The 15,073-nt window shown below is 31.6% G+C and overlaps 1 protein-coding gene across 3 annotated transcripts in view; it reads left to right on the top strand.

Annotated features, from left to right (window-relative positions):
• Positions 1–3,011: 3,011 nt before the first annotated feature.
• The window catches only part of LOC128234471 (neurogenic locus notch homolog protein 2-like), a 50,489-nt gene continuing 38,427 nt past the window's right edge, over positions 3,012–15,073 (top strand). For 2 of the 3 annotated variants that reach the window (XM_052948734.1, XM_052948731.1), the window contains exons 1-8: positions 3,012–3,181; positions 3,877–3,939; positions 6,371–6,450; positions 6,847–6,945; positions 7,591–7,689; positions 8,306–8,404; positions 9,005–9,103; positions 9,713–9,811. In XM_052948734.1, coding sequence (XP_052804694.1) covers positions 3,132–3,181; positions 3,877–3,939; positions 6,371–6,450; positions 6,847–6,945; positions 7,591–7,689; positions 8,306–8,404; positions 9,005–9,103; positions 9,713–9,811 — 688 coding nt within the window. In that variant the 5' untranslated portion in view covers positions 3,012–3,131. The remainder of the gene's footprint in view (positions 3,182–3,876; positions 3,940–6,370; positions 6,451–6,846; positions 6,946–7,590; positions 7,690–8,305; positions 8,405–9,004; positions 9,104–9,712; positions 9,812–15,073) is intronic. The other variant, XM_052948732.1, reaches the window with a different exon arrangement.

Here is a 15,073-nt window from a genome sequence, read left to right as displayed (position 1 = left end):
AAACGAGTACTTGCTTGCAATTAGGGAATGGAGACGAACACTAGCCTGTACCTAGATAACGGACACGCGCCATGGTTGTTTTTATATGAAATGGAATAAATTCCCACACGCAAAGCATTATTTCTATCATTAACTAATGAGCAATGCAAATACTTTGCATGTATGATATGCATTTGGAAAGTACAACCAATCTCCATTGAAATTTTGTTGATAGTTCTATATTTCATATGAACATAATATCAATTACCATGTGTTTATGTTTAAGACGCATGTAGTTATTGTGAGTGTTTGAATGTTTCTGATATGTTATATATCCTGTCAATTAGGTTTGATCCCACCTTACGGCAATGCATCTCCAGGTGGAGGCACGCATAAAGTTTCATGTTTGGTTTTCTCCATGACATTCGATATGAATGTGGTATCACCAAAAACGAACGAAAAAACATATTTAAGTTTGTGATATCACAAAAAAATGAAACATATTTAGAATAATAAAAGAACAGCAAACAAATATACCAACATAATCACTTTTTGAAGCAACATAAGTTAAAATATGACGTAATAAGACACATCGGAATGGCATTTTAATTATCAACAATTTAAGTAGTAATTCGGAGTATGGAGAAAGAGTCAACTGAATTACAGTTAAATAATTTTACAGAAAATGCCAACTAAATTGATTTAGATATTTTGTTACTTTTCATAAGTTCGTCTTATGTATAAGATTTTGGATTTCGAATGTAATAAGGAGCAATTCGTATTTTACGTTTGGTTAAAAACGGTAATCCTTCAGCAGATTATGAAATTTATCACCAATAACATTTATAGTACATAATTATGGAGGCTATTCGTTACCAAAAGTCCAGACGTGTAAGTGTGTATTTCATGTTGGTAACATGTATGATTTACCAATGTTCATTTTACAAATGCCAACTCATCGGTTGTATGTTAACATTTCACACTGTACATTTTCATATTTCATTGTGCCGATTGGTGTTTTATTCTTGTTGCATTTATTCATCAGAAGAGGATTCAGTCGTGTTTATAGAGTTGTTTATGGTAAACACTTGTAATTCTGTGAAAGTCACATGCCGAATTTTACGATGCGGTTTGTAGAAGACAGATTTAAGTTCCTAGTACTACGAAGTAAATTTATGATGGTGACTTTGTATTCGCAGTTTAACATGTTTACGAGATGATATTTATTTTATTTAAAAATAGCTCCGCTGTTACCACGGCCTTTACTCCTTATTTCCGCTATCTCCGGATTTTTTACACATTAAGGTGAAGCGGCCCTTGACCTTTTGGAGCGGGATAATCGCGCGTCATGTTCTCATATATGTGAAAAAACTCCCAATATCGCTATTTATACATGTTCTTGAAATCCCCCACTGAATTGTTTTATGCCTAAGGTTCACAGTCCGGTGCTAGGCGTGGACGACATTTTAGAATTACTATGTCAGAGGCGTACCCGAAGGAAGCATTTTGAATTTGATGCCTGTATACTTGAGTATGGTTTCGTTATTTACAGATCTTTCATTAGTGTATTCTTAAAATATCAAATTGAGCGGGAGTCGGAATGGTGTCCCTTTTTCAAGAATATTAAAGAAAGGTTTTTCACAGTTCGATATTCGAGCATATTGGACGCCAGCAGTCTTTGAAAATACTCAAAAAACAATCATGTATATACATGTATTTTCACTACAATAGCTTTTACGTATTATTATAGATTTCGAATTTTAAACTCTTGTCATTTCTTGGAGCAGATACCGATTTACACGTATATGCCTACTGGCATTTGGCTAGGTACGCCCCTGACAGTGGCGAATCCAGTTATTCATTCATGAGGGCACGTGTGTGTTGGGGAGTTGTTCTTCCTCTGGTATTTTTTTTATTTTTTTCACAATTTTCTTAAAATATACAATGTTATTCACTCTTTTTGGGTTAACAAATCTCCACCCTTTCACCTTCGCTTTTTCCGTGACATTTACCATATAAGGTCAAGGCGATATAGTCTATCCTTGTATTTCTGAACTTGTCAATTGACTTTTGTAAACCTGGCTTTGTAGAACTGCTTGTATTCATTTTAGTAATGCAAGTTTCGACTGTACGAATGCAGTTTTACATATGCATGATTCGGCTTTTTGAATGACATCATCATATTGTTAAAGGCAAATTATACGATCGATGTTTTAGTGAGTTTATACAGTTTATATCAAATCGCAGATTTGCATATCTCCTCTCGAAAATTAATGTTTTGTGGCTAAAAGCGTTACTAACGGTTTAAGAAAATAATCATAAAACATCATTATCGTCGTATTTTTTAACTTAAATTTTAAAATCTGCTAGCCAATTTTTGTCAGCAGTCTTAATGAATGGTGTACATGCATTTTCGCACTATTTGGTTCGTTCCAAGACAAAAAATAAAAAAAAGTTGTCGACACGTCAAATCTGTGAGAGTGCAGCTTTAACAACAAGTTCACCATTCGTGTTGCACAAGTTTTAAGGAAATGGACTGGTACACTATAGCGTGAAAGTTTTTTTATACTTTGTTCATTGTCTAGCTACATTTGGTAAATAATAACACATGAACACTATTCAGCACATCATAAATCATAATATGTGATATTTCATAATTGTCATTAAATCTTTCAAAAGGAAAATTTGTGTAATCAATAGATACACTATATATCAACTCCATTGTTTTATCCCAGAATATACATTTAATATACATGATTATAAACGACATACTATAAACTAACAACTTAATAAAGTATTGACATAATAAAAAGCTATATGCCTCCTAATGCTTTAAGCTCATTTTTCTTGTCATATTTGTAGTATTTTATATTGAATAGTTTAATGATGTTCACTGAGCTGATTAACCTACTTGTTTGCAAATGGTTACGTGTTAAAATCTGAAAAACAATTTGTTTTTGCTTGATGTACCCGATGTTTACTACCGCTCACCATCAGATAGTGAAGTTACATTGTTACATTGAATAGTAAAGTATTCTTCCTTGTTCCACTTTGCAATTATTGGATGCAAACAGCCTAATAAAAGCTTCAATTACTCCAGCTTATCTTAGTTATGAACATATTTAAGACTTTCTTTCACATCGCGTGGGATAATGTATGCAACAGTGTTATTTCTTTGTAGTGTTGGTATTTTATACATAGGGTAAGTCATTTATACAAATCGTTCATGCACTATGTCGGTTATAAAGACAAAGTAAACGTCTAATTAATTTTTTTTCCTTAAAATTAGCAGTTTTGTCCGGTGTAAGTCGATTGAATGTTTAATGTATTGTAAAGTTGTTTATAAACTACAATTATTCCGCATATATTAATTTATATATGGATAATGGTTAAAAAAAACGATGCTGCACTTTTTGCAATTGATTCATACATGTTTAGTAAAAGGTTAAACTTTTAGGTTGCTATTTCATGTGCATAATCTGTCTCAAACTCAAACTTCAAAATAGCGATTAAGGCAAAAAGAGATTGAGTGAACTATAATACTGTTATTGTTCACATATTCAATGTAATACCGATATTTATATTTGCGCTACAGGTCGCTTGGTATTGTGTTTGCTATAATTTCAAGTGAATAATAAAAATTGATTCAATTATTCCTCTGACCAACTTTATTTCCTTCACCCAAACAGTGAGGTAAATGTTTCACATTCTATTTTGCCTTTATTATTTAGTTCTAGTCACATTTATATAAAAGTCTCCGAAATAATTTCGTATTCTATAAATACGATTAGTAAATATGTTTTCTAGTCTTCATCAGTCATAGTCGATACCAGTCGCTTAATCACCAAAACATGAACTATGTGATCCATATAATTAATTTGCATTCTTGTCTTTCAGTGGATGTGAAGGCGGTTATTGTACTTATTACTATCCATGTACAGCAGAATGTGTAAAACAAAGGTAAATAATTCACGGTTTATAGAAAGGTCAGTGGCGATGTGGATTTCGTATGTTTTTCAATGTTCCTCTTTCAAAGCTTATCATGTCTAGCACTAAAACAATCGTAGGACGAACTATCGTAGGAACAAAACAATATCAAACAACATGCTTTTATGTTAAGAGATTCAAATCTAATACTTTTATGCATTATGAAAACAACTCGATTCAATTTATTCCAAATTGAAAATAAATTGCTTTGATTGATTTGTAAAAAAGGCAATTGTTATTTTCTTTAAAGCAAATGTAATAATAAAACTTATTTCTGAAACACCATGGCTCGTTGATATGCCGTTACCAATATAATATGTTTTAAATAAAAAAAACCTTATGTGACATTTCAATAAAACAATTGAAATAACAGGCATACAACGGAAGCATTGATAAATAAACTCACTTTTACACTGACCTTTAAAGGCACTTTATATATATATACATAACGACTTATGTTGTGTTTGTATGTCGCCTTTTTATCCGTGTGTCTTTAAACAACAATCATATGTTTATGTGTGTAGATGTGACCTTGTATGTCCTGCTACATTAAAGGCACATATTTTGGCCAGTGTATATTGCATTGTTCTATTTACGAAAACCGAAATAAAAATAATTTTGCATCAGGCCTCAACACTTTTTTTATATATATTTTTATGAAAAACAACAAAAACAAGCTTAGTATCCAAAGGTTTAAACACAAACCCGTTTAATGACACAGGGTCAACGCCAAAGACATAGAACACAAAAACAAAAACATCAAAAACAAGAAACATGGAACAACAACAAAGAACCCCACAAATAACACAGTGCATATATACTATACAAAAAACTAGGTGTGTTTATTAAGGAGTGTTAGGTACCGCCTTGGTGTGCATACGGCATTATGCATATATCTATCTTCGTGATTTAGTGCCTGCAGACGGAGAAAACCCGGTTCGATATCTGCTGTCTGAAATATAGTATGGGTTTTCTTATTTTCAAAATAAATTCATGTTACAAGTGATCACATAGATATGTTTTTCATAGATTTATATGATATTTGATTTCATCTAAATCCGATGCATAATTAAGTTTTTCATTTGCAATAATGCTAACTCTGGATGCCAGGTGAACCCAATCAATTTTGGTGTTATTTGAAAGGAATTGATAACTGATTTCTTTTATGTGAACTAAATCAATTAAAATAAACAAAAAACAAAACAATTGCAACTTAAAATTCCTTATTTACGCAAAATGTATCTCTACACATCAACTCATTTCACATAATATCAAAATAATAAAAGGTCATTGAGCATCAAAATACAATGAAGCAATGTTAAGAGTAGCATACATATTAACAAAGACCCTGTTTAACTGACACAAATGATTCACATATTGCCAAAACAAAGCAAGAGCAATACGAAAACACAAACTGTTTATGATACAGATATTATTAGATTGAAGATATATCAAATGTATGAAATAGATAAGGTTTTTCTTCTAGAGTGTCCTCTTACAGTCGTAGAAAGCCGTTTTCTTACGGTTTTTTTACGTCTGTAACAAGACACTTTTGAAGAATAAAACGAGTAACTGTATCTGACTTATACGACGATAAGTGTATTGCATATGTAAGTGATTAAATAATAAATAAATGCATAAATGCATAAACAAATGCATAAATAAATGCATAAATGAATAAATGCATAAATAAATGCATAAATGCATAAATAAATGCATAAATAAATGCATAAATAAATGCATAAATAAATAAATGCATAAATAAATAAATGCATAAATAAATAAATGCATAAATGCATAAATAAATGCATAAATGCATAAATAAATGCATAAATAAATAAATGCAAAAATAAATAAATGCATAAATAAATGCATCAATAAATAAATGCATCAATAAATAAATAAATAAATAAATAAATAAATAAATAAATAAATAAATAAATAAATAAATAAATAAATAAATAAATAAATAAATATTATTCAATAAAAATAATAAATAAATAAATAAATAAATTAAATAAATAAATTAATAAATAAATACAGATTTATAATTAGATAAAAAAGAAATATGTTGCCGAAAGAAAAACACTAGCCTTTCTAATAACAATGTATCGACTTGTGGGATTGCTCGAAATGATTGTGCATGGTCCGCTTACAACAGTACGAAGACACCTTTTCGATAGCTCTGCTGGGTGTATAGTCGTATAAGGACATTCACTGTAAATGTAAAAGCAATGCAAATCTAAAGCTTGTGTTTTATTTTTATTATTTTTGTTTTGTCTTTTGACTTTGGGTCTCTAGATGTGTGTCTATATGGTAGTGTTTACCTTGGGTAGTGTCTAGTTAAAATTCTAGGCTTCTTGACCAACATCGGTTTTTTGTAATGTACTTTATGTTATGACAGATCAACTACCAATACCTGCTATAGGCAGTGCAGTCGAAGCGGGTGTTGTACCGGATATACGGGGTCGAGTTGCAGTCATCGTATGCTCTTCTTTAACACTTAAACCTACTTCGGGTTAAGTCTTGGGAGGATTAAATCTTTCAAATTATAAAACGAATAAAGACGTCTAAAGTTCTAAAATAAACATGATCGAACATATTAAGCTTCAGCATGTCATCATCAAACGTCTTCGAGTTTTATGGTTATAACTTATGTCTGCTTATTGTCGCCGATAGTTAGATCGACAAATACAAATTGTCGTTTGCGTTATAAAATGATCACTATATATATATAACTATTGACTTAAAAATAGTCATTGCAATCAATTATGAAATACAATTTGCATACACGTCTCTTAAAAACCGAGGTTTACTGTAACACGTTTACATTATTTTAGGGTATGTTTGACATCCATACAGGTTTAACCCGCTTTTCAGCAATCTGTTTCGGATCGAACGCTTGCCCAAATGGCGGTACATGTAGAGCCCCAGACACCTGCAGTTGTGCAACTGGATATTCTGGAACAAAATGTTCGGGTACGAATTCAATTGCTCCAGTCGGCTCAAAGTTCAGATGGAAATGATGTACACAGCTGGTCAACTTTTAATATTTCAAACAACAAGGCATTTGACAGAAATTCAACTAAAATAACACTCTAATCACTTAATCATTTGGTACAATTAAAATCTAGTGGTTCTGAAACCACAATGGGTTGTAACCACAAATGTACAAACACAGAATTAATACAATTGTTTTGATATACAATTAAGCATGAATCAATGTCGAAAACAATGGTATTTATGAAGGATAACGAGTTTAAATTGTTAATAAGGTGCACAAAACTAGGTAATTCTACCTTATGAAACGATTGTAGACAAAGTAAATCTTTTAGAATTCACCAATAAGTTAATATGTTTGTGTTTTCAGCTCCTAGACACATGGTTACAAAATGTGTTATCAGTAATTGATATTTTCCATACATACATTAGATAATAAGTAGTAAAAGGTGTATCTCTCAAAATGTTTGTTTGTTATGCATGTGTATGTATTGAAATTTACATTTAACTAGAAAATTAAAATAATAATTGCAATCAATTATCAAATTCTACTTACAATTATGACTTTTAGAAACCTAGAATTTATATCACTTGATAGTCAAACAATATTTCTTCTCTTTTCAGCAATATGCTTCGGGTCGACCAGTTGCCCAAATGGCGGAACATGTATAGCCCCAGACACGTGCAGTTGTCGTACTGGATTTTCCGGAGCAAAATGTTCAGGTCCTAATTCATATTCTGCAATCGGTTCAATGTTTAAAATGAGATACTATTGTAGGAATTTGTATTGTACGCAGCTGGTTAACATTGAATAATACTAACATATGCAAGATTTAAACTATGCTATACGTAACTTAACCATTTTATTCAAATACTACAATTAAAAAAAATAATTTAGAAACCATAAAGGATGAATAAATGTCGAAAACAAGGTACTTATGAAGGATTACGAGTTCAATTTGTTAATAAGGTGCATATAATAAGGTAATTCTACCATAAGAAACGAATTTAGACCAGAATTTATCTTTTAGAATTCACCAATAATTTAATATATTTGCGTTTTTAGCTCTCCTAAACACATAGTTACAATATTTTTGATCAGTAATTAATGTTTTTTTTTATAAATGCATAAGATAAAAATGCATATACGTAAATAGTTAAAGGTTTTTCACTCAAAATGTTTAATTATTACGCATATGTATGCATTGAAATTTACATTAAACTAGTAAATTAAAGTTAACAAATGCAATCAATTATCAAATACTATTTACAGATGTGACTTTTTGAAACCTCCAATTGACATCATTTTACAGTCAAACAATATTTTCTTGGCTTTCAGCAATATGTTTCGGGTCGACCAGTTGCCCAAATGGCGGAACATGTATAGCCCCAGACACGTGCAGTTGTCGTACTGGATTTTCCGGAGCAAAATGTTCAGGTACTAATTCATTTTCTGCATACGGTTCAATGTTTAAAATGAGATATTATTGTAGGAATTTGTATTGTACACAGCTGGTCAACATTGAATAATACTAGCATATGCAAGATTTACACAATGCTGTACATAAACCAATCACTTAACCATTTGATTCAAATACCACAATTAGTACAATTGTTTTAATATGCCATAAAGGATGAATAAATGTCGAAAACAAATGGTACTAATGAAGGAAAACGAGTTTAATTTTTAAAATAGGTGCAGAAAACAAGGTAATTCTACCTTATGAAACTATTGTAGACCAGAGTAAATCTGTTACAATTCACAAATAAGTTAATATGTTTGCGTTTTCAGCTCGTAAACGCATGGTTACATTTTTTTTGATCAGTAATTAATATTTTCTATTAAAGCATTAGCTAGTAAATAGTTAAAGGTTTATCTCTCAAAATGTGTGTTTGTTATGCATGTGTATGTATTGAAATTTACATTAAACTAGAAGAAAAAATGCAGTCAATTATCAAAACAATTTACAAATATGACTTTTTGAAACCTTTAATTAACATCAATTTACAGTCAAACAATATTTTCTTCTCTTTTCAGCAATATGTTTCGGGAAGACCAGTTGCCCAAATGGCGGAACATGCATAGCCCCAGACACGTGCATTTGTCGTACTGGATTTTCCGGAGCAAAATGTTCAGGTACTAATTCATTTTCTGCAATCGGTTCAATGTTTTAATACAGATATTATTGTGGGAATTGGTATTGTACGCAGCTGGTCAACATTGAATAATACTAACATATACAAGATTTACACTATGCTATACGTACTCCAATCATTTAACCATTTGATTCAAATACCACAATTTATACAATTGTCTTCATATACCATAAAGTATGAATAAATGTCAAAAACAATGGTAATTTTGAAGGATAATGACTTTAATTTGTTAAAAAGGTGCAGAAAACGAAGTAATTCTACCTTATGAAGCGATTGTAGACCAGAGTAAATCTTTAAGAATTCACCAATAATTAAATATTTCTACATTGTCAGCCGTTAACAGACGGTTACAATATTTTTAATCAGTAATTATTATTTCCCATAATGCATTAGATAGTTAGAAGTTAATGGTTTATCACTCAAAAAGTTATGTTAGTTTTACATGAGTATGTATTGAAATTTACATGAAACTAGCACATTTAAAATAATAATTGCAATCAATTATAAAGTACTATTTATAAATGTGTCATTTTAAAACTTCCAGTTTACATCATTTTTACAGTCAAACAATATTTTCTTCTCTTTTCAGCAATATGTTTCGGGTCGACCAGTTGCCCAAATGGCGGAACATGTATAGCCCCAGACACGTGCAGTTGTCGTACTGGATTTTCCGGAGTGAAATGTTCAGGTCCTAATTCATTTTCTGCAATCGGTTTAATGTTTTAATACAGATATTATTGTGGGAATTGGCATTGTACACTGCTAGTTAACATTGAATAGTACTAACATATGCAAGATTTACACTATGATATACGTACTCCAATCATTAGTACCATTTGAATTAAATACCACAATAAATACAATTGTTTTAAAACGGGGAGCGTTTTCCTGTACAAGACCTCTGACGCGTTGTACGTGTATGCAAGGGTATAATTCCTAAAATGAGAACCTGAAAAGCTTGTCAAACATTGTTCATTTAAAGCGTTTGCATGCCGGCAAGCAAATTGTTAATGTTTCGGGTGGGGTTCGACGTCCTAAAACCAATGAAAATTCAATACGGAAACACCCGAGGTACATATACTTTTTAGATCGGAACTACCTCAAATGAATATGCGTTAAAAATAGTATCGCATTTAAAACAGCATCCGGATTAAGTTTGCAAATCCGGAATTTTTGCAAACTTATTTTTTTTTATTTTTCACCCAATGTTTTTTATTTTTTTATTTTTAAAATGTGTTAGGTAATACTAATAAGATATATTTTTTGTTTCCTGAAATTTAATTTAGAAATATGTTTTTTGGCATTTTAAGTCAACTTTTCCAACGGGAGTCCCATTGGAAAATGGCCTTCCCATTGGAAAATGGCTTTTTCAAGCTTTTCCAATTGGAAAACTGGCTCTATTAAAATTATGGGAGAATTTGGAAATATTTTACACTAACTACATGAATAATAATATATTCATTAAAAATGAAGAACCGATAGATTCATGTAAGGTATTTGTTTGCGAATCCTTCTCATGAGTGAATCTTTCCAATTGGAGGATTCCCACATTCAAAGTGGGAAAGTATGAACATTGGAAAATTCCAATTGGAATATTTGGTTAATGGGAAAATTCCAATTGGAGAATAAAGGTCAGTTTTAAAATGGGACATTTCCAATTGGAAGGACAGGTACGATTTTGTAATGGGAACATGTAGGAAATGGGAATAAAGAAAAAATATTGTCATATTTAAAGCATTAATTAGCAAAATGACACTTCTTACAATGTCCTTACCTGTCAACTGTCGACTTATCCATATTCCTCATCGCTGTTATACTATACAATGATTAGCATAACGTCTAACCATCGCATTGCTTCATTAACCCTGTATCAGATACCAGTACAATTTTTTATCCGATTGAAAAAATAACAAAAAAAAAAAAATCATCTTTCATCAATGTCACAAAAACGCAGTCGTTAAGCTTGATTACAAACATCTTGCCATTTAACCGATTATTTTCAAGGTTAAAGGCAACTAAAATTTGGTCAAGAATTAGCATTAATGAAGTTCTTTGAAGTCGAAGATATCAACTTTTTTACACTTCTATCTTTGTTAAAGACCACATGATTATGTTCATATATTTACACAAATTATAAAGGCGTCGGAGAGGTGATGGAGATCTATTGTATGAAAAGGCTTAATTTATGGTATTTATGGGTAAAAATAGTGAAGGAACGACTCGCCATTATTTCATGTACATCGTGCTATATGAAATTATTCTCGTTCACCAGAGTGATGTTGCCATGCGTTCCACATTTGATTTATCACTATCAAACCTTTTGTAAATGAGAATGTGTGAATATGGTGTTGATAAATCATTTAATGGTTTAGAAAATAAACATTTTGAATTTTGAAAAAAGAAGCCTAGCTGAACTTGAAGAATACTGCCATGACTGATGAGATGCAATGTGCCAGGCCGCAAAAGTTTTATCAGTGAACATATTAAGAGACAATTAAGATATTACATCCAAACAGGGAAAAGTAATATGAAAACCTATCGCTGTCGCTAAAGTAATGCACAAGTCAATGGTAAGCATGCCCCCCCCCCCCCCCCAGGTCCGGGGGGACAGTCGGTGGTTTTGTGTTCGCGCCAAAATAGCGGGGAATTGGCCTTGGACCGACTGTGTAGCTCAAGGAATTTGGTCGAAGCACTAGCGGTTTAAGCGCCCGGCGTGCGCCTACCTCTAAAATAATCGAAGTTTACTGATTTCATCAATATCGGAGAAACAAAGGTAATTAAATACGCTCATAATGCACCATTTCCGACTACACACATGAGGGAGTAACCCCAAATTCCCGTAAAACAGTTTATGCCATATACTTTCGGTTCTGAGGGAGATGCACATGTCAAAAGTTGCGCCCCTAAGTTACTACCCCTCTAACATCAATTACTTGATCCGCATCTGCGATGTGCCATGTTTCCGCAACCTGGGAGATTTAATAAACTAAACCCGTCCCTGCATTTTTTATGAAAAACACTTTCGATTAGTCCTTCATACATAAATTCACCCAAAGTTAGCTCAATCTGATAGCCTGTGTCAGGTTTTCCAGTTTCACTGCCTGTCACCCAAGTGCCTGTGCGTCTGTATTTTCTAAGACGTTTTGGTCCAAAATGCTATTCTTTGAGGTTTTTCAACTAAACCTTGACTCAAATGGCTTTCTAAGCATCAAATGGGACAGTTCTACACATCTTTGCACCCATTTCAAGTTCTCGCAGTCAAATTTTCACCAAATTTGGACATTTTCAGTGCGCGTAAGATTGCAGACGAATCAATTTTTAAAAAAAAAAATAGGCGAAAGTTGTGAAAACCAGGAAATAGCATATTTTGATCAACCGGACAAGATAAATGCATTTAATTGTGAACATTTGCCAAAAATAGTGAAATGCAATACATTTCTTACAAAAAACAACACTTTTTAAACAAAGCAGTTTGGTCCCTTTTAGGTTACACACCACCATTGTTATTCCCTATGTAATTTAATGTAAAATTATAATTTTTAGACAACAGTTAAAGGCATTTCGAGCGAATGCAGGCTATGATAACCACATATATTCTTAAAGTACAAGCTTTAAATTACCTTTTAAGCCAATAAAAAAGGGGAGTCAAGTTATTCTTAAGAACAATCACTCCACTTGAAAAACAAACTCTAAAAATTGCACCGTCCGCCATGACAGATCTTCCAAAATGACCTTTCAACTATAGGGCAGCGGTTTATGCTTTAATCTCTACTGTAAATGATCAATCAAGCAAGAATAGAGGTACTTAAGGTATAAAAGTTTCAGGAATAATGATAGTTTTGATTGACAGTGTATTGAGCATGTGAAAACATGTCTATCAATCATAAGAACATTTTTTTTTTATTGAGAATTTTCCACACAACGGAAGTACATATGACGTAATGGTGACGTCATTCCTAAAACGCTTCTGTTTCTGGGGCTGTGATTACGAAGTTCGTAATCACTGCTTCTGCTGAAATAAACCAAGATGATACTTGACTTCTACTACTACAAGTTACCTACATTCACGAGCATTATTTAGCACGTTATTGCTATGTGTTTCACAAGATTTATACCCTGTGTACTGCTAAGATTTAGCATTCTCAAACATTTATTGTTGAATAAGAATTTAGCTGATAGCTAATTTCTATTTGTCTGAAGATGATGAAAAACATAATCTTATATATTCAACCTCAAGTCAGTTTCCTAGTCTGAATTTTGAGAGGATACAAAAAGTATTCCCGGTGGGTACAACCTTTAAGGTAAAAGACAGACACAAATACATGCATGCCATATTTTTGAGAGGCTTTGCAGTGGATTTTAGTCTGAATTCCAGGGAATATTGGTCTAAAGTCCAGCGGATTTTGATCTTAATTCCAAGAGATTTTGGTCTGAATTCCAGGGGATTTTCGTTTAAATTCCAGGGGATTTTGGTCTTAATTTCAGGGGATTTTGATATTAGACCAAGGGATTTAATGAAACTAAGCGCAATATCAACATTTATTATTTAAGACTAAATACAGAAATCTGAATGCATATTTACTTATATTTATTTAATGATCTAGAGTACATACAATTAAAGAATAAATAATATAATATGAAATTATAATCAATTGTCAATGCATATAATAAATAAATGATACATAAAAAAAACAAGACAGAATTTTAACAAATTTTACTCAGCACATTTACTTATTTTAATAAGTGAATTATTATAGCACTGCGCATAGTAATATACTTTTCATTATTAATTTATTAGGTTGGGGATTTCCCCCACACACACCCCCCGGGGGAATATATGGCATACACAAACCAAACTTACACTCTCAATTGTTTCAAATGAACATTATTATTTACTAACTATTTTGATTCAATTAGCATTCACATTTAGTCAAGTCACCATGATTTGCATTTGAATTTTTGCTATTTGTAACATTAGACATAGTTACCTTATATACTTCATTTGTACCAAAATTAAACAAATAACGATCTGTATTATAAGATAGCACAATTTGAAAAAACGGGAAAAAAATACTTTTATTACTTAATTAATTGCTTAAACAATAAACATACATTTTTTCCATCCTTTTTTATGAAATTCAAAAGCCATTGCATTACTCTTCATATTGACAAACAAGAAATAAAAATAGTTTATGTATGTAATCATCTATTTTATTTAATTTAAACAATCATTTGATATCAATATAATTTAGTTTTTACAAATCATGTAAGTAATTAATTTCACTTTCAATAAATTGAGAGTTAATAAACAGTCACATGCCAAATTCCTTTTATTGGACCTTGTCAGATGGAAAGCTATTATTAAGGACCCAAGTGATGTTTGTTCCTGCATCTGAACTGCCTAATTGCAGCCAATTAGAAATTTTGCATTGAATGTTACATATTTGGGTTAATCAAGGGCTATAATCACTGTCCCGACAATTTTGAAGATAGAACTTAAGAAAAGTTATTGACTGGCTAAAAGAAAAAAGAAAAAGTGAGGAATATAGGCAATGTAATCTTTACAGATATACAAAAATGATTTACAGATACATATTTAGACTTATCGACATTTTACTTAATATCAAAAGGTTCTTACAAATTATTTATAATATTATTCTTCATATATATACACATTATTTAGTAAACAGTACTGTTTCAACAATTCAAACAAATACATAGTTACAAATCAAATGTTGCTGTATTATGGCAAACACTTGGTGTTCCATCAGTACTTTAACTGAACTGGAACCTCAGATCAACCCATAAAGAAATGGAGTCTAGTAACTTCCCACTCGCCTGCCTCTTGGAACAACTGGGCCATGATTTTACCAGTTACCAGTAAGTGTTCTTTTAGACCATCATGTTGGTCAGAAATGCAATCAAACAAATCAAGACTGTCCGTAACTGG

Source organism: Mya arenaria, chromosome 5, assembly GCF_026914265.1.
Source record: "Mya arenaria isolate MELC-2E11 chromosome 5, ASM2691426v1".
NCBI lineage: Eukaryota > Metazoa > Mollusca > Bivalvia > Myida > Myidae > Mya > Mya arenaria.
This window is presented reverse-complemented; position numbering and strand designations above follow the sequence as displayed.